Raw genomic sequence first — 25,559 nt, 5'->3', positions numbered from 1 at the left:
CTGCTGGAATAAACACATCTCCGATTCAAATCTTCAGGGCATAAGGGCTGGTTTGAAAGTGTATGTAAATCATATTCTGTGACCTTCACAGCCACCAAATCTCATGGGAGACATTGGAGTGGCATGTTAGACAGCACTCTACAGCATCACTGTCGAAACGCCACCTGGAGGAGTATGTTTGGAAGAATTGGATTTATTCCTCCAGATTTTAATCTTTTTTTGCTTATCCATCTGTAGCTGTAGACGGTCAGTCAGGTTAAATATAGCCTAAGTGAAAATTCAGACATATGTGGAGAAGCTAATATTGCAGAAAAATAAAAATGTTCTGCAGTATTCTTATGAATGTGCTGATGTTTTCAGCTGATCAACATGTGCTCCAGCGATGGCCAGCGTATGTTCGAGGCAGCAGCCATGGGCAGCTTGTTGGCAGGAGGCCCCCTGGTGGCCGTGTTAGGGATGGCCTACAATCTCTCAGTGCTTGGACCCACATCTCTACTGGGCTCTGCTGTGTTCATCCTTTTCTACCCTACAATGGTAAGCAGTTCTACATATGAGCTTTTCCTGCACACGGTTTCCTGAAGACGTTTGCGTCTTAAAAACATTCCGTTGAACCCGATTTCTTTAAAATAGATGGTCAGCTCCAGACTCACAGCCTACTTCAGGAGGAAGGGAGTCGCTGTGACGGATCGGCGTGTTCAGAAAATGAACGAGATCCTGAACTACATTAAGTTCATCAAGATGTATGCCTGGGTGAAGGCTTTTTCACAAGATCTCAGAAGTAAGGGTCCTGGTGCCTCGGTTTCTTGTAGTGCTTAATTAATCTGTAGTTGGAATTACACTCTGAATGTTATCTCGCAGGAATAAGAGATGAAGAACGTCAGATCCTGGAGCGAACAGGATATTTCCAGAGTATTACTGTTGGCGTGGCTCCCATTGTCGTGGTGATCGCGAGCGTGGCTACCTTCTCCACCCATATGCTGCTAGGTTATGACCTCACTGCTGCTCAGGTAGGGTTTTTTAACCCTCTTTTGTAGCTGCCAGGACACTGCACTTCATATTGTCTTGAGTATTTTATCTGAACATATGCCGTTCTACAGGCATTTACTGTTGTGACCATCTTCAATGCTATGACCTTTGCCCTGAAAGTCACCCCCTTCTCAGTCAAGTCCCTTTCTGAAGCATCTGTCGCGATGGAGAGGTTCAAGGTGAGCGGTTTCCTTTCTTTTTTTTTTTGTTCTCTTAGCTGGAATTTCTTATTAATATCAATTTGTGGTTTTGTTTTTACCTTCTGTCTCGTTATTTGCTCGTGTGATATTCCAGAGCGTTCTCTTGATGGCCGAGATTAAGACCATCCGCGAGCAACCACAGAACACAGACATATCTGTGGAACTGAGCGGGGCGAGTCTGGCCTGGGAGACAGGCGGGCACAGCGCCCAGCCTACGCCGCGCGGCACTCCCTACGTTGGACTGGGTCAGAGAGCGGCGCGCAAGAAACGATACCAGAAAGAGGATCCGAGTCATTGCGGCATGGCGGAGGAGGAGCATAATGGACGTCTCTTGACTGAAATACCCTCTGGGGCAGAAGACCACACCCTGCCTGTGCCAACCATTAGCCAACGGCTGCAGAGGACCTTGCACTGTATCGACCTCACCATACAGAAGGTTCGGATTCTAGAATTCAGATTATATCATGCAAGTTCCTAGTGATTAGACTTGTGAAATCAGATCTTGATTCTCCTTCATAGGATGTTATACATGCATACAATAAAACACATGCGTCCTCAATCGTGAAGTAATATTTACTGTTACTATGGTAACACTGTATTGGTTGACTCTATGATTAACGGGTTCCTAGCTACATAAAGCAAGTACATCTGGAACACTTTTACATAGTGAAACACTGTTATATGTTATGACAGAACATTTAAGGGTTTAAGGTACACTGTAGGGTCAAAAGTATTGGGACACCTGACTCTCCCAGCTGTATGTGGTTCTTTCCCAAACTGTTGGCGCAAAGCTGATGGCACACAATTGTACAGGGTCTTTGAATGCAGTAGCATGAAATTTTCCCTATAGTTGATCTAGGAGACCCAAACCTGTTCCAGCATGTGCCCTGCGCACAAATCAAACTCGAACGAAGATGCTGGAAGAAGCTTTGACCTCAACCCTATTAAACACTATACTGGAATGAACTGGAACGCTGACTGCACCCCAGGCCTACTCACGTTCCCTACATCAGTACCTGAATTTACTAACACTTTGTAGCTGAATGAGCACAAACCTCCACAAGCACACTCCAAAATTAAGTGGAAGGAATTAGAAAAGCAAACTGGGTTTAAATGTGGAATGCAATGCTCAAAAAGCACATAGCGTTCTTATGACCATGTGTTTCGCAGTGTATCATCATTTTATAGTTTTAGGAATCGCATGCAGGAACAAATCTTTAGTGTGATGTGCTAATCATGTCTTTTATTTTCCACCTATCTACAGGGGAAGCTGGTGGGTATCTGTGGTGGTGTTGGCAGTGGAAAGACTTCACTCATCTCTGCCATTCTTGGCCAGGTAACAATGCTTTTTAATCATCGCTCATAACCATTTGATCCATACAAGAATAAGGCTGTTCTGGGACATGGGTGAGACACTGTTCTGTCCATTAATTAGATGACTCTACTTGAGGGAACGGTGGCAGTCGATGGCAATTTTGCGTACGTGGCTCAGCAAGCCTGGATTCTTAATGCGACTTTTCGTGACAATATCCTTTTCGGGAAGGATTATGAGGAAGAAAGGTGAGTTGTAGAGTCAAAGATGAAAAGTCTCATGGTGTTGATGAAAGGATTTTATAGTAGTACTTTTTTGCTGCTGTAGGTCATGTAATTGCCATATTTAACAAATATCAGTAATTAGTTTTTAGATTTGTCTAAGCAGATAAACTCTAAGAAAATGCTGGACAGTCCGATTCTATTACGCATGACCTCTAGAAAAGGCCAGTTTTTTTTTTTTTTTTTTTAACTTCATATCATAAGTCTCTTAATTGCTAGATTACCATGTAATATATGGAGATTAACAAAGCATGTTGTCCCATGAGGTCATTTATGGGTCACCACTTCTCCATCTCTTAGTACATCCTCTGTTTTTTTGTTGTCATAGGTATCAGGCAGTCCTGAGTGCCTGCTGTCTGAAACTGGACTTGTCCCTACTTCCTAACTCTGACCTCACTGAGGTAAGCCGTAAATATGGGAGTCATCTGCAAATTAGTCAGTGTTTCTGACCAATCAGTTTCAATAAATCTTATAGAGCAAAGCTACTTCTCCGTGTATGAAGTAGCCCGTGTATACATTTCCTATCTTGATCGCTAGATCGGTGAACGAGGGGCGAGTCTGAGCGGTGGTCAGCGGCAGAGAGTCAGTCTGGCTCGGGCTCTTTACAGTGACAGGGACATCTACATCCTGGACGACCCTCTCAGTGCTCTAGATGCCCATGTGAGCAACCACATCTTTAACAACGTTATTAAGAAGCAGCTGCGTGGCAAGACCATCATCTTTGTCACCCACCAGCTACAGGTAGGGACACGGTTTAGACGTAAAAATTGTCCGCTCATATTTGATTCATGGTGTCGGAAATGTACTCTGTCAGGGGTCACCAACCTTTTTGAAACTGAGAGCTACTTCTTGGGTACCGATTAATGTGAAGGGCTACCAGTTTGAAACACTCTTCTGAAATAATACATTTGCTCAATTTACCTTTAGTTATATGTTATTATTAATAATTTATTATATTTTTCTATATCTAGTCATCTATATTTTAATATTCTCGTTTTCAAATTCACACCAATGCAAGTGTGATTTAGAAAAGAATAGCAAAAAAAAAATTAGATGCAGCTCACTGGTAAATAGTGCTATGGGTGAGCTAATTTTAGAAGGCCCACGGGTGACTTATGTGGTCCTTGCGGGCAACCTGGTGCCCACGGGCAACATTTTGGTGACCCCTGTACTACGTAATAACTTCTTTAATTCGATTTGTAAATTCACAACCTTTTCAATTTGATTTATTATGAATAAAGATGTAGCATTCGAATCACACGTTTATGATCTTTTAAAACAGTACTTAGTGGACTGCGATGAACTGATCTTTATGCGTGAGGGAAACATCACCGAGAAGGGAAGCCACGAAGACCTGATGAATCTGAACGGCGATTACGCTGCCATGTTTAACAACCTGCAGCTCGGAGACGCCCCTTTTATCGAGGTAAGACCCGCCGATCTGTTGATGTACCCGAGAGACAAATATGGGATTATTCAAGAACTTTTCCTCATTTCTCATATTCATAATATATATTTATTGGATAGCAAAGAAAAATTGCCATTACTGTTTCTATTTCAGGAACATGTCAATTTGTGCTTGTTCTGGGGAATGTTATAACTATTACTTTGGGCTGAAATAATGTATTAATTTTCCTTAAAGTCCCAAAAACATCTATTCACATTTAAGCTCATTAAAAACATCCTAAGACCTATGGCAGTGCAAAAATCAGAAACATATCCTCCTGCCATCAGGTAGTGAACTAACTCATATTCAACAGGTTTAACACAAACTGTTAAAATATACCATAACGACCAGAAACCTTGTTGTTAACTATTAGCCATGTTATTTATGTAATTAGCTTCACAGGCAATTTTCCTGCTAAATGTCACTAGTTATTGTCTGATCCTCAGAGTTTATTTATTTATTTATTTTTATTCCATTTTCCGTATAATTTTTTCTCACCATTTTCATCTGTTTTTACCAAACTACTTAGAACACACATGCACAAACTAGGGCTCATGAAAGTTGGCCGATGGTGATTTTTGATTTGGCTCGCCATACCCTATATGGGAAGAGAAAAAAAAATAGCCAGTGATATAGATCTCTCTTTTTTTGTTTTTGTTTAATTTAATATTACATTTTGTTTTTATTGCAAAAAATGTCAAATAAAAAGAGATGAATTTAAACAATCCAATTCGAGTCCAATTTGGAAAAAACATACAAAATAAGGAGCAGCTTAATGATTCTCATTAGTGGTCTACAAAATATAAAATACTATAAAAGGAAAATTTGTTGTGTTTGTCTTGTACTTTTACTGTAACACATTAAAATGTGTACTTTTAAAAGTTAAACTATAAGTAAAGCAGATTACAAAGTTATGTGTTCTATTTGTTTCATTCGCTTGAATAGATTTTCAAGAACATTTAAGTTTATATATATTTTTTTGGGTCCCAAACAGTTATATGCAGTATACAACTTGCAAGTTGTATTCTACATCTTCACTTACATGATGTTTTCAGCTTTGATTTTAATACAATGCAGTTTAGTATAATGCAACATTTACTTTCAGCTCAGGGCTGAAAAGTGAAAAGGCACCTCGGGCTTCCGGATAGATTTCAGGAATGTCTGTAAAACAATCAATGATGATCATTAACTAAGGTTCGTTTAAATGTTTTTAATAGTTGTCAAACAAGACTGCCGGGAGTTCTCTGAAGAAACGGGGCGAAAAAGCCAAGGCAGGATCTGTAAAGAAGGAGAAAGCTCCCATCAAGAACACTGGTGGTAGGCACAGTACTGTGAATGTACGAGTCACTAAAACACTGCACACAACCATCATCACTATCAGGAGGTACTTTAGCTCCATATGTCCTCAAGTCATTTTGCTGCCAGGCTGCTATTGCTGCTATTTACCTCACAAAGAACATTTTCTAATTAGGGGAATCACATCTATCGCTACAGAAGACATAATCTAATGTCTTTTTTGATACTATTAACTTTAGATAATCTCAGGAGATATTGTACAGTACGTCACTGGTCATGTCGTGCAACTTAATGGCAAAGCTGTCGAGATGGCAGCTTGCAGTGCTCTTGAAAAACTCCTGATTATTGATTTTTCGATATACACAACATTTCTTACCACAGTTTCCAAGCACTTTTGATTATTCCATTATTTGGCTTTTCGTAACGAACTGATGACGCATTCTAAATAATTTTTTATTATTAGTTGTCACACTTGAATGATTCGCACTGCAAAAACTTCTCATTTAGTAAAGACTTTTATTTCTAGCCATAAAAATCTTATTGATCTTGTTTTTTTTTTTTTTTTTAAATAACATACTATGCAAGAGCAGATTATAATTGTTTGAAGTTTATGTATCTTTTTTTTTTTTTTTTACTTAGTAAAACTTTTGTTATTTTACATGATTAAGTTATTTACCTAGTTACTGTCAGAGACTTCATTCCAGGCCTTGTATCTTTTAAGGCTTTATTTTGGCTGTAATAACTGGTTTTAAGGTTGCCCAGTAAAAATGCTCAGGAATCACACTTGGGACTTGTTTATTAATATTATTTATTCCAAATGCTTGTTTTTAGTCGACACCAACACATTTATTTATAACCTAATAACAAAATATGAGTCTGCAGTATTAAGTCACCACACTCTTTCCAAACCTTATCCAGGATGGTTTTCATTTTTTGGAACTTTGTTCTTTATACACATGACTTATGTTCTGTAGTTTGATTTCAGTTACATTTAATAATTTAGTTTTATGTTGCAATAAGTTTAACTATTTTGAGAAGCATCAAGTAATGATTTCGCTTTGTTTTTGCATCGTGACTCATTTGTGTTATAAGACCGTCTTCATTTGAATTCATAATTGTTGAAATTACGCATGTATGCGTGATCTTCAGTTTAATAGTATTCTTCAGAATGTATAATGACGATTATTTAATTAGGGATTCTCTTGTTTAGTAGCTCTGGTTTTAAGATCTTTTGACACAAATTAAGAAAACTGTTCAAAAAATAATAAACAAGCAAGTTTTAAGTTAATTTGACTAAATCGACTGCTTGGAATAAGTGTTTTATTGCTTAATATTAATGTTCTTTTCGAAGCCTAGATATATTTGTTTGCTTATTTCAAGAAATCTTACCAAGTGTAAGTGTCTTACTGCACTTGCAGATCATTCGACTTGTTTTTAATCTGTATCTTCTTAAATCATGCATTGATTTTGCAGTGCAGATCATCAAGTACAATTTAATCTTAGACAAAGCCAAAGTTTTTAAATGATGATTTCATTTATTTATTTATTTATTTATTAAGGAAAAAAGGGTTCCCTGATCGGCCCTATGTGAAAAAGTAACCCACTAAATCATGAATGAACCGTGGTTAAAGAAATCTTTGTGTAATATTAAAATTAGCTGGTCTATCTGAATCAATCAAGTGTGACTAATATGCAAAAAATAAATAAAAAACACTTTTTTTTTCCATCATGAAGGGGCAAATTCTTTTTCACAGCACTGTAAACAGGAGATACACAATTTAACCTGTACTATAAAATAAAGAATTATTAGAGCTAGAATGTATGTCCAAGATTATGCTGCCGTTTTTACCTTTTGTTTTCTGGGGGTTTTTTTGTGGGCAAAAAGTGGTTTGGTGTATTTAAAAAATACAAATCCGATCAACACTGCACTCATTTCAAATCTGAAACCTGATACGAATAATCTGATCACTGTATAGATTCAGATTTTTGTTGCGTTACACCCCTAAATCACTTAAAATGGAAAAGACTAATATATCTCACTGTCTTAATGTTCCTGCAGGTCAGCTGATGCAAGCTGAAGAGCACGGGAAAGGTTCGGTCCCCTGTGCTGTGTACAGAGTGTATATTCAAGCTTTAGGGGGCTGGCCTGTCTTCCTTTTTGTTCTGGTCCTCTTCATCTTCAACATGGGCAGCACTGCCTTCAGTAACTGGTGGCTCAGCTACTGGATCAAGCAGGGCAGCGGGGTAAGAGAACATTTTGTTGGTGGGGCCATGGGTGGGGAGCGGTTTCTTAAAATGTCCCTGAATTAATGTGAATGTAAAGATCATTCAGTTTTGCATTGTTGTGTTTTAACAGGAACGGTTCCTGTTGCTTTGTTTGTACCCCCAACATGATTACACCACCACCAGCAGGAGTCTGAAATGTAGACACTATATAGCTTAGGCCCAAGGATTCATGCTTTAATGCCAAATTTGACAGCGTGACAGTTTTTCCAGTATGCAATCTGCTGACAATCATCAGCCTTCCCATTTTGGTAGACTCAGATTCTTGTTTTTGGCTGACAGGAGTAGAATCAGATACTGTCCTTGTTTGATATGATTTTCTTCTCACCAAGGTTGTATAGAGTGTTATAGAGGTCGACCGATTCATCGGTTTTGCCGAATAATAAGCATCGATAGTTAATTGCTGGAATTATCGGCCATAAGGAAAAAAATCCCTACCGATAGTTTTTACGGGTTGCATTATGCAGTATGAGAGCGGCCTCTAGAGGTGAATCACTGAAACCACATGCCTTTTTTTTAATAATTTTATTTAAAAAAAATTATTATTATTATTATTATTCATTTAGGATGTACAGTGGAACCTCGGAGCTCGCGGCCTCAGCGCTCGCCACCTCGCATGCTCACGACTTTCATTCCGACCGGCGACTCTCATTCAGATCGGCTCGTGAGGAACCACGAGCTGCTCAAAACGCTAGTTTTAACATTTCTAATCAAGGTTTATCTCATTTAAATTGTCTAATAATTAAGTGTTATGGAGTGAAATAGTGTTATTTACTCATTTAAATCAATTTCGTATAGTGTTCTTTGGGTTTTTACTGGGTTGGAAGGGGCGTATCAAAAGGTCGCGAAAATTCGGAACTCGCGACCGGTCTTGGTCCCTAAATCTCGCGAGCTCCGAGGTTCCACTGTAAATGTTATTTATATGTAGTGATACTTTTGTTTCAGTTTGAATGCATTTTTTTTTTTATTATTATTAATATTTATTAATATAATAATTTTATATTTATTTTATTTATCACATTTTATTGATACCATTACCATTTTCCTATAACTGCTCTCATTAACAAGGCAAATCTCCCCTCCAAACTGCCACCTAAGGAAACTACTGCCATATGATTGGTTGATTAAGTAATCGGATAATCGCATAATAATCGCATAAAGGTCTTGTTAGCCACTTTTAGGTACAGCTATTCTGGGCACTGTGTTTGCATCAGCATGTGAAAGAGTAATGCTGCTGAGATACAAAAGCAGGTGAAACAGGAGAAGGCCATATAAATATTTGATTGGCTGTTGGCGCTGATTTACGTGACACTGTGGGAGTATCCTCATTACAAGAGGAAATGCCGCAGAAAGATTGTCAGGGTTTCAGATTGTATGTGATCTCTTTCATCGGATAAAGTTATAACGTCATTGTTTATTTTTTTGTTTGTTTGTTTTTTTATTTTAAGAAGACATGCGTTCTGGGCATGTGCTTGTTAACGAACGACTCCAATGTTCCATAATGTAATCGCCGCTGGGTGTCATTAGGAACGACGCAGAGCCTTTATTTGACTTAATCTTGTCTTTTGAATCTTGTGCAGAACACTACTGTGTTTGTTGGAAACAACTCTGTCGTGAGCGACAGCATGAAGGACAACCCACTGATGCATTACTATGCTGCAGTTTACACCATGTCCATGGGCATTATGCTCTTACTTAAACTCCTCAGAGGCATCATCTTCGTGAAGGTGAGCTCGCGTCTGGTTACACGCAGAACGTGTGATTTGAATAGCATGTCTTTTTTTTTAGTCCTGCCTTCTCTGATTACCAGTGTTCAATTCTGGCATTTTATTTATTTTTTGACAGGGAACTCTGCGTGCCTCGTCTCGGCTCCATGAGGCACTTTTGCAGAAGATTCTTCGCAGCCCTATGAAGTTCTTTGACACCACACCTGCAGCACGGATCCTCAACCGATTCTCCAAAGACATGGATGAAGGTATGGCATATTTTGAGTTATATGAGCTACAATGCGCTTTTGTCAGTTTGTTGGTAAAATGTTTGTTAGTTTAAACACCAGGCCTGCTGGAAAACCAATTTTTTTTTTTTATTATTCCCTAAAGGACATGATTACGTGGTGGTTGGGCAATGTGACAAGATTAATAGAAAAATATGAACTGGGTGGTTGTCACCAGAATAGAGAAAAAAACAAAGGTTTAATCCCTGCTTGCTGCAAAGAACTTTTTCTAAAGAAATGAATCAGATGACTTACAAGATGGTATCAAAAAAGTTTCGAGACTAATGATAGACTTACTGGCGCTTTTCTGACCACATGCGTTTCCCCATCTGCGATTTCATCGTGGACAGCAAGTTAGAACAAAGAGCAAACGTGAAATTCGACATGAAACTCTGCAAATCTGCCACAGAGACGTTTGACATAAGTCGATGCTGCAACGAGTCGTTCGAGGTGTTTCCAGTGGCACATGCGATTCAAGAGCGGAAGAACATCACTGATTAGGACGAGAGATCAGAAAGACCTTCGTTGAGCTCAACCCTAAAAATGTCGAAACCATTCAGCAACTTGTGCATGATGATCATCGGATAACAAGCCACAAGCAACACCCACCATACTCGCCAGATTAAGATCCGCAAAGATCCTGCACGAATCGCAGAAGGTGCCTCACACGCTTAGAAAAATAGATTTCAAGGACACATTCTAGAAGTGGCAGGAACACAGGGAGAGCTGTATTACTGTGAAAGGGGATTATTTTGAAGCTGATGGAAAAAAAAGTACTTTCTTGTAAACAGCGAGTCTCGAAGCTTTTTGATACCACCTCATAGGTTGCACTTTTTTCATTTGAGGTTTTTGACTGTGGTCTTCTCTTTTCCTGTTCCCAGTGGACACACGTCTGCCTTTCCAGGCGGAGATGTTCATCCAGAACGTGATCCTGGTAGTGTTCTGCCTGGGTGTCATATGCAGCATCTTCCCATGGTTTCTGGTGGCTGTCGGCCCATTGGTGATCCTCTTCACTGTGTTGCACGCTGTCTCTCGGGTCTTCATACGCGAGCTAAAACGGCTGGACAATGTCACGCAGTCACCTTTCCTCTCCCACATCGCCTCCAGCATCCAGGGCCTAAGCACGGTGCAGGCCTACAGCAAAGAAGACGAGTTTCTCCGCAGGTAAGGTTCAGTCTGAAATGTGGTGTTTTTACTGGTTCTTATGACCTAAATAGTTGTTTTCTTCTCTCATCATATTCTGTTTAAGACTCGAGATCAATCGAGTTTGATACCAATAACTAATTATCCCAAAGGTTTTCAATGGGTTCGAGGTCAGGATTCTGCCACTGAACTTCTTCCACTTCTTCTCTTGGCAAACCATGTGTTCATAGACATACTAAAGGGCATTGTGCTGGAGCAGGTTTAGATTGCAGCCACCACACGGCTCCAGGGTTCTCAGGTCAAGCTTGAGTTCCGTCTGTCAGGTTGAAGTTTCATCTCTATTCCTCATGTCCATGTAGATTTCTCCAGTTTCCTCCACTATCTAAAACATAAATATATTTATACATTGAAAATTTATTATATTCATGAGCAATATGTTGCTCTGTTGGATCGGACCACCCGGACCAGCCTTCGCTCTGCACGTGCATCAGTGAGCCCCGGCCGCCCATGACCCTGTCGCCGGTACACCACTGTCCCTTCCTTGGACCACTTTTGACATACTGACCACTGCAGACCAGGAACATCCCACAAGACCTGCAGTTTTGGAGATGCTCTAACCCATCACATTTTGTCAAACTCGCTCAAATCCTTATGCTTGCCCATTTTTCCTGCTTCTAATACATCAACTTCCATATATACCACCCACTAACAGGTACCATGATGAAGAGATAATCAGCGTTATTCACCTCACCAGTCAGAATGTTATAATGTCATAATGTTATGCCTGATCAGGGTTTTCAACGGTAGTCCCTGAGTCACGATTTAACTTACAAACCCGGCGCTCGTCCACGCCCCTGCAGCGTCCACGTGCCCTCTGCCACCTACATATACTCTACATTTTATATATTACAGTCTGTAAATCGCTCTGTTTTGCTAAATTATGTACTGTAATTTGTTAGAAAGCACAATGTGCTAATGGCAATAAACTTGAATTGTCCATAGGTCAGAATGTATGTATATGAGAACATCGGGTCCAATCAAGGTTGCATTCGTTCCTCAATGCAATGTTCCCAGGATAGGTTCTGGGTTCACTGTTCGATTACTGAAGATGAATAACTCAATAAATATTTGATCACTAGCACAGAACCTTTACTGCACTGATGGGTTCCATTTCTACTCCTCAGGTATCGGGAGCTGCTGGATCAGAACCAGGCTCCGTTTTACCTGTTCAGCTGTGCAATGCGCTGGCTTGCTGTACGTCTGGACGTGATCAGTGTCGCACTTATCAGCATCACAGCACTGATGATTGTTCTCATGCATGGGCAGATCCCCCCTGCATATGCAGGCCTGGCAATATCCTACGCTGTTCAGGTGAGTACAAAAAAGCAAACATTGAGATGGTTTAATGTGTTGTATATTAAATAGATTTTAATTTGTTCATGTGTAGTGGTACAGCATTTAGTAATGTGCCATGGGTTTTCTTTGGTCCAGAAGAACTAACAATGTTTAAAAACCCATTTTTGGTTTTAAAATGCAGCACAATGCAAAGTGATCATGTCTGTCTTTCTTAGCTGACCGGTCTGTTCCAGTTCACTGTCCGCCTTGCTTCTGAGACCGAAGCTCGCTTCACCTCGGTAGAGAGAATCCATCACTACATTGAGGTATTAAACAAAAAGTAAATTATTTTACAGTTATTATGTTATTAGAGTTATGACACTCTTCATTTATGGCTTAAAGTTCCATATTTATTCATGTGTAATAATAATGACAGTGGTTCATGTTTTCACTCATTTCTCTGTCAATTTTTATTGGACTGCAGTGTTTATGGTCTAATAGACACTTTAATATTACCCCATATTAACACTGCAATGTTCCCAATTCAACTCTATTTTTACACTTAAAGCTTCCTTTAAATGTGACATTTACTACCAGCAATGTTCGGAATTCATTAATGTGCTGATTCTAAAATCCGATAGATGAGAAGCTACGTAATTTTCTAACAGTGGTTTTTCAGTACGTTAAATCATAAGTTAATTTCCACTCGTTCCAATACATTCATATGTAACATTAGTTAACTACATTAATTCACACACATTTTGGTTTTGGAAACCAAATTTATTATTTGTAATGTTTTTACAAATAATATAATCCTAATGATAAAATGTGGAAATTCCTGGTATATCATCTCATCTTGTTCTGAGAAAAAAAAACTCAATCAATTCTCATCTCTCTTTTCTCCAGTCTCTGTCACTGGAGGCTCCGGCACGGGTGAAGAACAAAGCCCCTCCTTCAGACTGGCCCCAGGAAGGGGAGGTTGTGTTTGACAATGTAGAGATGAAGTACAGAGAGGAACTTCCTTTGGTATTGAAGAAGCTCTCATGCACAATCCGGCCTAAGGAGAAGGTGGGGATTGTGGGCCGTACAGGTTCAGGTCAGTGCTCAGATACACATTAGGCAGTTAGATGTTTATATGCTTAGCCCTAAAATTCTGTTCAATCTGATATAAAATTGTACTCTGTCATAAAATAAGGGTTTTAATATCCTACTTATGCATATCAATTGTAAATATTTGACCTGCGCAAAAAGAAGTTTCACAAATGGTTTTTAACCACTGGATGTTTTAATGTACACTAAATAAAGCACAAGGTTTTACTATATAATTATGGCAAGAATCTTCCAAAGCTCGCAGATTGATTGAGTTTGATTTTTTTTTTTTTTTTTTTTTTTAATACCTTCTCTGTATCAGGGAAGTCCTCTTTAGGCGTGGTTCTCTTCCGGCTGGTGGAGCCGTGCGGTGGAAGCATTAAGATCGACGGTGTTAATATCTGTGACATCGGCCTTGCTGATTTACGCAGCAAGCTCTCCATTATCCCACAGGAACCTGTGCTTTTTAGCGGGACTGTCAGGTCAGTGCTCGGTTTTCTCTTCTACCAGGGATTAATACACTTTAAACTATGAAATTTAGCTACACAAGTAAACATTTGTATTTATACCACCGCACTGAAGAATTCTGGAAGCTGATTGGTCAGGTGTTTTTTTGTTCTGGCAGTAATTCTGGTTACATTAAAAAAAAAAATGTCAGGTTGTGTGTTTGACCTAATTTGTTATAAAGAAAATATTATTAAAATATATATATATATTTTTTTAAAGTACCCGCTCATTTACAGGTATGACCGTCATGCCACATAATCCCACATTAATATACACACACCAATAAGAAGAAATTAACACCAAATTGTTGATATGATGAAGCTTCTGTGTTGGTACAAAAAAACAAGTCACCAGTTTGCACTTTGTAACAGCCGTATTTATTTTCATGCACAAGTATTTTGCTTTCTTTCCCCGATTTGAGGACCTTTTTTGTAGCTTGTCATATTTCTTCATTAGCATGACAAACTGTAAGACAAAACGTCTGGAGCGATAGCTGCCATAGTGCAAGTGCTAACAGGACATGTTTTGTGTATGTTCCACAAGCTTAAATGGATCTATAACTAGTATGAGCTAGAATTAGATATATAATATATAACTATAATTACCTATTATAAATAGTATAAGCTAGAGGTTGACCGATACATACATTTTTGCAGATTTATTAACTCTGATAGTTTATTGCTGGAACTATCAGCTTTCAGAAAAAAAAAAAAAAAAAAAAAAAAGTTTTTTCTGGTCCCCTGTCATTAAGAGAGCGGCCTCTAGAGGCGAATCAGTGACGCCACATGCGGTTTGTTTTTACAAGCGAGACCGCTCGCTGCTCAGAGAGCGCTATATTATATTTATTATTTATAATGTATTAATTATATAATTATATTTATTCATATTTATTTAAATGAGCACATTTCCATGATTCAGTACTGTTTTTTTTTTTATTTTTTAGTAATAAAGTTCAGTACTATTTTACATAGTGTTATGTTTGTTTGTTTTTATCCAGTATCCATTTTAAAAACTTTCGTTTGGTTAATTGGTTATCGGCAGGTACGATCCCACCTAGCTATCAATTGAATACATTTTTGGTTGACCTCTAGTATAAGCTGTCACTTTTTATTTCATAAAAAGTCATCGCTGGAATACTGCTATGGTATTAGCGTCATCAAGCACTTCAGGATGTGCAGTCTGAGAAAAATAGTACACATTTGTCTGATATAAGGCCAATACACACAGGGTATCTTGACTTCTCGATTATTCACTTCCCATGTGTCATTATAAATATTTCCATATTTCCTTTTAAACAGATCAAACCTCGATCCATTCAACCAGTATTCCGAGGTGCAGATCTGGTATGCTTTGGAGAGGACGCACATGAAGGAATGTGTAAGTCACCATGCTGACAGCAGACCACCCACAATCAGTCATTATCTTCTCTCCTTGATTGCACACTTACATCCTTTTCTCCTGCCTCTTCATACATACAGGTATCTCAGCTGCCATTAAAGCTGGAGTCTGAAGTCGTAGAGAACGGCGAGAACTTTTCAGTGGGTGAGAGGCAGCTGTTTTGTGTGGCTAGAGCATTGCTGAGACAGTGCAAGGTGAGCTTTTTCAAATGTCTTGCTGCTTAAATAAAGGTTTGGCAACCGGGCGTTCACTTCTGCATCCTGAGCAAAATTCAATAAGCGGCCAAAACTGCAATTTAGAATTTCTCAGATTTACACCGACCAGGCATAATATAAAGACACTATAACATTATGACCGGTGAAGTAAATAACACTGATTCTCTTCATCATGGCACCTGTTAGTGGGTGGGATTTATTAAGCAGTTAGTAAACATTTGGTTTCTGAAAGTTGATGTGTTAGAAGCAGGAAAAATTGGCGAGCGTAAGGATTTGAGCGAGTTTGACAGGTTTGTGATGTCTAGACGACTGGGTCAGAGCATCTCCAAAACTGCAGCTCTTGTGGATTGTTCCCGGTCTGCAGTGGTCAGTGTTCTATCAAAAGTCGTCCAAGGAAGTAACAGTAGTGAACTGGTGACAGGGTCATGGGTGGTCAAGTCTCATTGATGCACATGCAGAGCGAAGGCTGGTCCGTGTGGTCCGATCCAATAGGGTTCCCACGGGTCATGGAATGTCTGGAATATCATGATATTTTAAAAGGTCTATTCCAGACATTAAAAGTCAGGGAATTTGGATATTTTGTTTGTCCAAGTCATGGAATATCAGGGATTTTTGGTTCGTAATTTTAAATGTTTGTTTTAACAAAATGTCTATTTCTATACCGTGTTTTATTTTTGTTGTGTTTTTATCGTGTTGTTTTTTCCATTTGTTATAGTTCTATAGCTATTATTTAGCGTAATTTTATTCCCTTAATGCTCATCGACTGGCAATCACTTAAGTCAAATGCAAACCAGGCTAATCTAATGACCACAAGACTGGGTTTTAAAGGTATATGATAGAAAAGCATCATCAGGAGCATCATGTTCATCCCAGTTCCCCATCACTGCTCAACTGCAGCCTCCACACATAGCTCCAAAGAGAACAGCAGTCAGCTAATGAAGCCGCTCGCACTTCCAGCAGTGACAGTAGCGTGAGATGCGGTGGAGCACATCTCGGCTTAACACTAGCAAAGAGCCTGGCTGAAAGCTTGTGGTACCTGAAGCTCACTGAGTCCCACTGGTCATCCAGGCCATCAAACAAAGTAGTTTGTAGGTATATCGTTAGCTAGTTATAATAAAAAAATATTTTTTAAGTGGAGCTTATGTTAGGAAGCACTGATGCAATTGAAAATGTAGCTAATTACTATTAACTCTTGACAAATTCATCAACTTTTAAATCCATCCATGCAAATTGATGCATTTCAAATACTGTCTGTGACTTTTTTAACAGTGGCCTGTTTTTTCGTTAATATATGGTCACAGAAAATCAGCTTTTTTGTTAGTGAAATTCGGAAAAAACAGGGAATTTGACCTTTGGATAAGAGTGGGAACCCTGGAGCCAACAGATGAGTTGGTCCCCAACACAATATTGGGTGGGTGGTCTTAAAGTCATGCCTCGTCTGTGTATATAAACGAAAAAACCTTCATAAGATCGAATCCCCATGTATTATTTTGCTGCGCTTGCTTTTTGCCTGGTGACAAGTCATTCCCCATGGAGAAATCAGGAAGTCATGTTGGAAAACAATATTAAAACCCCAGTGTGATTATTTTTTTCCATCCACTTCTGTATAGATCTTGATCTTGGATGAGGCCACCGCTGCTATGGACACAGAGACCGATTCCCTGATACAGGAAACCATCCGTAACTCATTCCAAGACTGCACAACCTTAACCATCGCGCATAGACTGCACACTGTTCTCAGCTGCGACCGCGTCATGGTGCTCAACCAGGGCCAGGTTACCTTCACTCCCTTTTATTTGTAACTTTTGCAGGAATACAGAATAAAACCCAATCTATACACATTTTAAATCTTAACACTGAACTGTCTTTTTACGATCCAGGTGGTGGAATTCGACGAGCCCTCCAGACTTCTGGCCAACGAAAACTCTCGGTTTTGCGCCATGCTGGCTGCGGTGGAGAACAAGATTTCCGTTAGAGGATAAAAGGAAAGAGAAGAAGAAAAAAACAATTAAAACAAGCATGCACTTATTAGGTTAGAGGATATCCAAACATCCTTGACTGAATAAAGCAGTCAGCGGTGCTTATGCGTCACCTGCTCCTGCGGGTCGTCTGGGGCTTTGCCGTGTCTGGAGAGCGAGAATGCTGTGTCTCTATGGAGACCAAATCTTGAACATTGCCTGTTCGGATTTACTTAATGTTAGCTGCAATGGTCAGGTCACCAAATACTGATACTGTAACAATGTTTCGCGTTATACAAGCCGACATCGGTTTTCATGTAGTTCCATCCATGCAAACTGGTGTGTTTCATAGATTGTTTATCTATATCTATTCTAAGATGATCTTATTTACACTGGGGAAAGGGTGCGTGTGTGTGTGTGTGTGTGTGTTTGTGTGTGTGTCCAGAGCTTTTTTTTTTTTCTGCGTTCGCTCTGTTCACATATGTCACATGCACAAATCACTGTACCATAACCTTGAGTCTTAATAACTTGCTGATTTTTTTTATTTTTTTTATTTTCAACTCGTGTGACTGTGTGACGTCTCGTAACCTGAACTCCTGATGCTGGTGATTCTGTTTCACGGGAGCTTTTTGATGGCACTGAGTTAGTCTGACTTTTATAGAAACAGTGCTGCTTCTGAGAATAATTGTTCCATGCAACAAGGACAGTTACGTTTGTGCTAAGAGGCCTTGGATTCGCTTCCACAGTTTTGCTGTTGCGTCAACATTTTGTTTTAGTCTGCTGATCTATCAATACATTTTTTTCCATTTTTTTTAAATTCCTTTTCTTTTCTTGTCTTTCCACATTCGCAGTCAGAAGAACTCCCCACTGTTACACACATTAATTTATTTTTTCTTTCCTGTTTTATCATAGCTTGTTAAGCACGGCTGGTGCGCATTATATGTTTTTATTTTTATTTTTTAGAAAACTTTGTTTAGGCTTTTGTTTAAGACACTTGGATCAGGTAAAGGTCAATTTCGATCTTGATTAAGCTCATTTGCATACCTACCTCCTCGGTAGGACACGCACAACGTCTAGTCATCTGTTACTTTCTTTACTTTCCACAGCCTTAGCATGTTTTAATTGCCTTGTAATGGGCCGGAGATGTTCAGCAGGGAGAATGAACTCTCTGTCTTGTGAATAAAATTATTTTAGGTGTATGCCGTTTGCGTCTGTGTCCTTCACTCTTCTGGTTTGGGGTCGATTACCGGCCAGGGAACCAATCCAGCCACTTAGGCAAGTTTACACAAGCCAGTGCACTTTCAACAGTGGCGGACGAAGTAGACAAATGTACTTAAGCATCCAAAGTACTATGATTTCATTACGGCTGTAATGTTCCTGTTATCGTTTTTTGTCACAAGACTCTTCAATTAATCAATTATCATGAGCTCAAAATCTTCTTTTCAACTTCTTTAAATAAAATCAACGCGTGTCGACCACAAAGACCACGGGCGTTGTGGCGAGTACGAGTCAGGAGTTTCTTCCATTATTTATTACTCTCAAAATGTTCTGCTTGCTGTTGAACTGATGCTGAACTGTATGTTTGTGCTAAGCAGATCGCACCAAGCGCAAATCAAAAAGTTACATAACCCTACCATGATTTGTGGCTTGCTGTGTGATTGACCAGTAGCGTTTTTATCCACTCATTAATAAACAGGCTGATTCAAAAAAAAACAAAAAAAAAACAATCTAGTTGAGTAAGAAGTAAGATAGATAGATAGATAGATAGATAGATAGATAGATAGATAGATAGATAGATAGATAGATAGATAGATAGATAGATAGAATAGCCTTTATTTGTCACATATACATTACAGCACAGTGAAATGTGTTTTTCGCATATCCCAGCTTGCTCAGAAGCTGGGGTCAGAGCGCAGGGCCGGCCATGATACGGTGCCCTGGAGAAAAAGGAGTTAAGGGCCTTGCTCAAGGGCCCAAGAGTGGCAGCTTGTCGATACCAGGGGTTGAACTATATATAGTTAAAGTCTCCTCAAATGGAAATGTTTCATTAAAGAACAGATCCATAAAAAAGGTACTTAAGTACAGTACCGAATTACATTTACTTTCCATCACTGGCTCTTAATGCCTGTCTGAATATCGAATAAAATGGGAGGGTTGTGTCACTAAGGGTACCTGGTGTTAATATCAAATCTGCCAAAAAAAGAAAAATCAAGAAGAACCTGCCCACTGTGTCTGTGTGTTTTGTGAAACAGAATGGAGTAGACATGCACCATACAGTGCATTCGGAAAGTATTTGTTGTTACAGCCTCATTCCAAAATTCATTATTAAATTCAATATTTTCCTCAAAATTCAACAAACACCACATAATGACCACGTAAAAGAAGTGTGTTGATTTTTTTTTTAAACGCGTGTACGTCACATGTACATAAGTATCTCCACAAGTACACTCCAAAATCTAGTGGAACATCTTATTATAACTGCAATTTGGGATCCAATGTGGAATTGGATGCTCAGTGAGCACTTATAAATCTTATAATCAGGTGTCCACAAACTACAGTAGTGTATAAGGTCTTTAGACATATAGCAACTACATTCCAGTACAACAGTTGGAATCAGTTAATAGTTTATAAAGTAGCAGTATAAAATGTAAAAACCTACTTTTAGTCTAATAAATCGATTCATAGTTAATTCCACACTTACAAAAAACAAGCTTCAAGAATGAAGGCGTGAACGTTGATGGTCAGTCAGACAGTACATTATTTACAGTGCAATACTTGATGATATGCAATGCATATATTATTTATTAATACATTGTTCATTGTGTATTAATTTTACTTTTCCTAGTGGGTTTAATGTTTTATACCTTTATCAAAGGAAACACTGTTTTACATGTACTCTGTGGTGAATAAGCACAAACCCACATGCAAATATCATACAGTAGAGTCTTCAATTACATGGAAACAAACTCCACCCACTTGTCCTTTATTTACACATAATACACATGTAGAACACCCTAATTTACGTTCATATACAGTGTCTCTGGAAAATATTCAACCCCACCACTCACCCCTATTTCTCTGTTTGCCGTATCACAGTACCAAATGCAAGTTTAAGTTAGTTAAGTAACTTATTTCCATTTCTCTGAAATTTGTCAAATAAAAATCATGTAAACCAATTGGGAAGATTTGGAGTGCAAAACACATATGCAAAAGCTCAAAGTGCTTCCAGATAATAACAATTTAGCTTTTTTGTTTGTTTGTGTTTTTTATTAATTTTGAGGACATTAATCATATTGTTTCTGTAGATAGTTGCAGTACAAAGAACAAAAAAATCTGAATCTAACTAATGTTTTACTATTTGACAACACAGCAAAAACAGAAATAATCACTAAAGGGGTGAATACTTTCTTGATGATCATGAAACTATTTTTGTACGTGTTTTAAGAGCGAGCCTGTAGAAGGAAAGCGATGAGCAAAAATCCAAGGCCATGATGTTGTAATTGATGCAGTATATGGTCTGGCATTGTCATGTTGGAAAATACAAGGTCTTCCCTGAAAGAGACGACGTCTGGATGGGAGCATATGTTGTTCTAGAACTTGGATATACCTTTCAGCATTGATGGTGCCTTTCCAGATGTGTAAGCTGCCCATGCCACACGCACTCATGCAAACCCATACCATCAGAGATGCAGACTTCTGAACTGAGCACTAACAACAACTTGGGTTGTCCTTATCCTCTTTAGTACGGATGACATGGCTTCCCAGTTTTCCAAAAAGAACTTCAAATTTTGAGCAAGAATCCAAGACCTAGGAAAGAAGGAAAAGTAGAGGGGGAATAATTTGAAAAAGAATAATTAAAGCTAATATGGGAACAAAACTTCCTTTCGGCTTCTCCCATCAGGGGTCGCCACAGCAGATGATCCGCATGTCTTTACGCTGGATGCCCTTCCTAACGCAACCCTCCCTATTTATCCGGGCTTGGGACCGGCACTAAGAGTGCACTGGCTTGTGCAACCCTAATGGCTGGGGTCGGTTCCCTGACCGGAGATCGAACCCGGGCTGCAGCGGTGAGAGCGCCACATCCTAACCACTAGACCACCAGGGGACCTAAAGCTAATATGGGAACAATAAATACAAATAGTTTTTCTCACAACAAGGGACAGAATGATGATGCAGTCCAAGTATTGTGCCACCTGATTTTTCCAGCCATATGTTTTTCTTTCCCAAACTATTAGCACAAAGTTGAAGGTACAGAGTTGGATGTCTTTAGATGCTGTAGCATGATATTTTCCCTTCAACCCCTTAACTAGAAAACCCAAACCTGTTCCAGAATGGCAATGCCCCTGTGCACAAAGCAAACTTCATGAGGATATGCTTAGTTACATTATTTGGAAGATCTTGAGTTGCATGTATAGAGCTCTGACCTCAACCCTACTAAACACCACAGAGATGAACTAAACCCTGACTGCACCCCAGGCCTCCTCACGCCACATCAGTACCTGACTTTACTAACACATCTCTACACTCCACACTCTAGTGGAACATCTTACCAGAAAAAATTGAGTTTTTATAACAGCAAAAGACAACAACTCTGAGCATTGAAATATACACAATGTGACAGCATGGAAATGTTTGGTATTCAAATGTTAATACATCAAAAAATTAAGACTCTAAAATTACATTTCAGCTTCAGGATGTAAGACATGTGGAACGGTTTAAAGTGATGATTAAGCAGGAAACAATAAAGGCCTTTAATACAGTTAATAAAGATTTATATCTGCACAATTGATTCACATTTACATTTAATTATATGAGCAATTGTCATTTTTTATTTAGCAAATGTATTCTTTATTAATGTTGATGCTTCTATATACATAAAATAATCATTTCACATATTCTAATATGGTTATTATTTAGTTTGTTATTACATGACTGCATTTTTTGTTGAAGTATTGTATTGAAAGTTCACATGCACTCCAAACACACTTATTAAGTTGTTAAATTTGATCATACAGATGCACAAAGATGAAACTGATGGACAGGGAAATAATCAGAGGAACTTGTCGACGCATGTTTTTATAATTAGATCTGACTGTACGCAAATTTAATGAATAAGGTCTGTTTTGTATACAGGCAGGGACAGTTCCCAGAGCAACAGGAAAACAAACTGCCTAAATATATCACGGTGTGTATGCAGGTCTTGGTTTATAGCAGTGGACTCCGAGAAGGATCTTTGCTAATCAGCTGTGTTTGTTAAACATCTCTACATGGCATCATACTTGTTGCTACTGTGTATTTTAAGACACTTTTTAAAGCAGCAGGATCCATATGAATATCCATATTTCGGATAAAATGGTACTTGCTACGTGACATATTAAATAGTAAGCATTCTTTGTGGGATGGCATGTGGTTTAAAGCATAGCCAAGAAATATAGATTTTTTTTTTTTATCCTTAATTTTTTTGGTTTTCTTTTTTGAAGACTTGGTAGTGGTCAAGTTTTTAAACACAAATGACTCTCAGAAAGACAAAAAATGTATTATATTGGAGAGTTAGCTAAACTTCTGTAGCTCAAAAGCACAAAAAAACAAAAAAAGCTGAATATGGTAAGAATACATGCTGGATAAAGTAATGAATAAAACACTTTGGAATGTGATATAAAAAAAATACATTGTGCTGGAACAGATTTGGGTCTACTAGTTGAAGTAAAAGTGCAAGTGCCACTGCATTTTTTGCATTTACAATTGTGAGCTTCCAACAGTTTGGGCAAGAACCCCATTGCGTATGGCTGGAAAAACCGTGTCCCAATCCATAAGTCTGTATGATGTATATAAACTGCATAAAGCTACATTTAATATTATGGAACATCTGTAAAAATGAAGTAATACCCAGTATCTTTTGGCATACCAGTCTCTGAGATATTATATAAGGAGCTTTAACTATGCAGGTCCTTCTGTATGATCTGTTACTATAGAAACAATTAGAACAAATGCATTAATAAAGATTTATTCTTCATGTCCAAAGTAAGCTGTAATACAAAATTCAATGCACGCCTTCCAGGCGTTTCCAGAATTCAACCTCAATGTGGTATCGGGTCTTGAAGTCGATGTGTTGAAAGCATAAATGGGGATGCGTAGAAGGATGTGAGCGACAACCTTGCAATATATAGGATTTAAAGGGTCTGTTGGCAATGTCTTGGTACCAGATACCACAGCACACCTTCAGATGTTTTATGGAGTCCATGCCTTGGTGAGTCAAAACTGTTTTTGTTTGACAAGAGAGATGTACACAATATTAAGCAGGTGGTTTTAGAGATATGGCTGATTGATGTGAATGATCTGTTGTAAAGGTAAAACTAGGAGAAGAAAAAGAGGAAGCCCAAGGAGGAGGTTTATGGATGTGGTGAGGGAAGACATGCAGGTGGTTGGTTTGAATGATGCAGATGAAGAGAACAGAGTGATATGGTGATGGGTGATCTGTAAGAAAAAAAATTATTATGTATCCAATCTATCTTGTTGTTTATATTCATGTTGATAGTGTTTGTCTTTTTACTTAGACAAATTATTTTATTTTGGTCTCCTCTAAATTTGAGTTGGACATCCCTGGTGTGCTGGTTCTCTCTAAGGACTCAACAGCGCCCTCTGGCTTTTCCAAAACTTTCGGAGCTCCGTGCGATTTCCTCCTCCTCCTTGTTTTCACTTCCTGTTTTGTAAAGGGAGTCACTCAACATACATTCGTTCATTTCAGCTCCACGGTGGTGCTTTTCCCCCCCGGCGCTTCACTGGAAGCCAGAATAATTGTGCTGTTGATGGAGGATGGATTGATCGACTGGTTGATCTCTGCGGCCCCGATGGATTTCACGTAGATGTTGTGTAGTATTGGTTCTTGCTCCCGTTTTTGCTGGAATGACTCTGGATCCAGTAGAAAACTTTACCGCTTTTGTTCCAGAAGAAAAATAAGGTGCCATGCCGCAGCTTTAAAGTTTGTGTACCGCGGGATCGTGCAAACTTTTTTTGTGTTCTTTTGTTACTTTTTTTTTTGTCTTTGCCTTTTATAACTCGACGCGGTGCTGAGCGCTGCCATGGCCGAGCTGAACGCGGCGCTGTGCTGCTGCTGCCGGAAGGCGCTGCCGGTGCCTGGTAAAGCTCGGGACGGACCTCGGTCGCTCGGCCGCTGCCGGCTGGTGGACGTCGCATCGGCGTCCAACTTCCACAGCTTCTCGCTGCGCCACTTTCACCTCGACCTGCGGCTGAACTTCGACTTAAAGCGGATCACAGGCTGGCAGGTCCTGGAGCTGGCGATCCTGCAACCCGGGGTCCAGGCGCTTGTGCTAGACGTCCACCCGTCTTTACTCATCCATTCTGTCGACTGCAAGGTCCCGGGGACATCCGGGTCCCCCGATACCGTCTTCTCTCTCTCCTACAACCTCGTGCCGTTCACCGACTACGGGTCCTCGCTCCGAATCGCGCTCCCCGCCGCCTCCATCCGGCCGCACCGGCCCTTCCGGGTCACCGTCCGCTACACCACCACGGACGGACCTGCGGTAATCCACCAACACATTCCGCCTCCTAGAGACACCACTTCAAGTGTCCCCAAAAACCCTGAATGTCTCTATGAGGGTGTATTAGACTGATAACACTGATGAAACACATGTTCATTTCACCAGGTTTCCATTCCTGGTCCACCCCCTGTCCAGGTTCCTTTAGTATTCCCATTTCAACATTAAACACTGAATGTGTAAAACCAAGGGGATTCCAGGGTCAGGGAACCAGTAGGTATACACTCATTTGTCAGAGGATTTTACTCTTTCCATCAGTAAAGACAGACTACTATATTATATACGACCACAGCAGATGGTAGTATTTGGGTGGTTGACCTTTGCTAAAGCTGATTTCAATTGTCCCATCGCCATTGAATGTCCATGAGGGACTGTTAAGAGTACACTCAATTTCCTGTGTTGGTTATTTCACTATTTCATTCTTGGTTATTTTTATCTTCAAACATTCTCACTTCAACTTTAAATCACCTGAGAAGGTGAAATGGGTTTGATCATCATCAATGCTTCATCATCCAAATAA

At 39.3% G+C, this 25,559-nt stretch overlaps 2 protein-coding genes across 2 annotated transcripts in view; both read left to right on the top strand.

Moving 5' to 3' along the window:
* The window catches only part of abcc5 (ATP-binding cassette, sub-family C (CFTR/MRP), member 5), a 38,546-nt gene extending 19,864 nt beyond the window's left edge, over positions 1-18,682 (top strand). The window contains exons 7-29 of the mRNA XM_083552846.1: positions 361-534; positions 631-778; positions 859-1,007; positions 1,098-1,205; positions 1,321-1,662; positions 2,491-2,562; positions 2,662-2,786; positions 3,148-3,220; positions 3,357-3,560; positions 4,102-4,245; positions 5,484-5,583; positions 7,622-7,806; positions 9,426-9,572; positions 9,691-9,820; positions 10,720-11,002; positions 12,166-12,352; positions 12,553-12,642; positions 13,223-13,412; positions 13,728-13,887; positions 15,211-15,289; positions 15,391-15,504; positions 17,136-17,300; positions 17,406-18,682. Coding sequence (XP_083408972.1) covers positions 361-534; positions 631-778; positions 859-1,007; positions 1,098-1,205; positions 1,321-1,662; positions 2,491-2,562; positions 2,662-2,786; positions 3,148-3,220; positions 3,357-3,560; positions 4,102-4,245; positions 5,484-5,583; positions 7,622-7,806; positions 9,426-9,572; positions 9,691-9,820; positions 10,720-11,002; positions 12,166-12,352; positions 12,553-12,642; positions 13,223-13,412; positions 13,728-13,887; positions 15,211-15,289; positions 15,391-15,504; positions 17,136-17,300; positions 17,406-17,507 — 3,471 coding nt within the window. The 3' untranslated portion in view covers positions 17,508-18,682. The remainder of the gene's footprint in view (positions 1-360; positions 535-630; positions 779-858; positions 1,008-1,097; positions 1,206-1,320; positions 1,663-2,490; positions 2,563-2,661; positions 2,787-3,147; positions 3,221-3,356; positions 3,561-4,101; positions 4,246-5,483; positions 5,584-7,621; positions 7,807-9,425; positions 9,573-9,690; positions 9,821-10,719; positions 11,003-12,165; positions 12,353-12,552; positions 12,643-13,222; positions 13,413-13,727; positions 13,888-15,210; positions 15,290-15,390; positions 15,505-17,135; positions 17,301-17,405) is intronic.
* A 4,835-nt stretch (positions 18,683-23,517) lies between these two features.
* rnpepl1 (arginyl aminopeptidase like 1) overlaps positions 23,518-25,559 on the top strand; it is a 21,492-nt gene continuing 19,450 nt past the window's right edge. The window contains exon 1 of the mRNA XM_083552972.1: positions 23,518-25,024. Within this exon, the coding sequence (XP_083409098.1) occupies positions 24,563-25,024 (462 nt within the window). The 5' untranslated portion in view covers positions 23,518-24,562. The remainder of the gene's footprint in view (positions 25,025-25,559) is intronic.

Source organism: Silurus aristotelis (genome assembly GCF_946808225.1).
Source record: "Silurus aristotelis genome assembly, chromosome: 10".
In the NCBI taxonomy this organism is placed as follows: Eukaryota; Metazoa; Chordata; class Actinopteri; order Siluriformes; family Siluridae; genus Silurus; species Silurus aristotelis.
The sequence above is the reverse complement of the archived record's forward strand: the minus strand, read 5'-3'. Positions and strand labels throughout refer to the sequence as shown.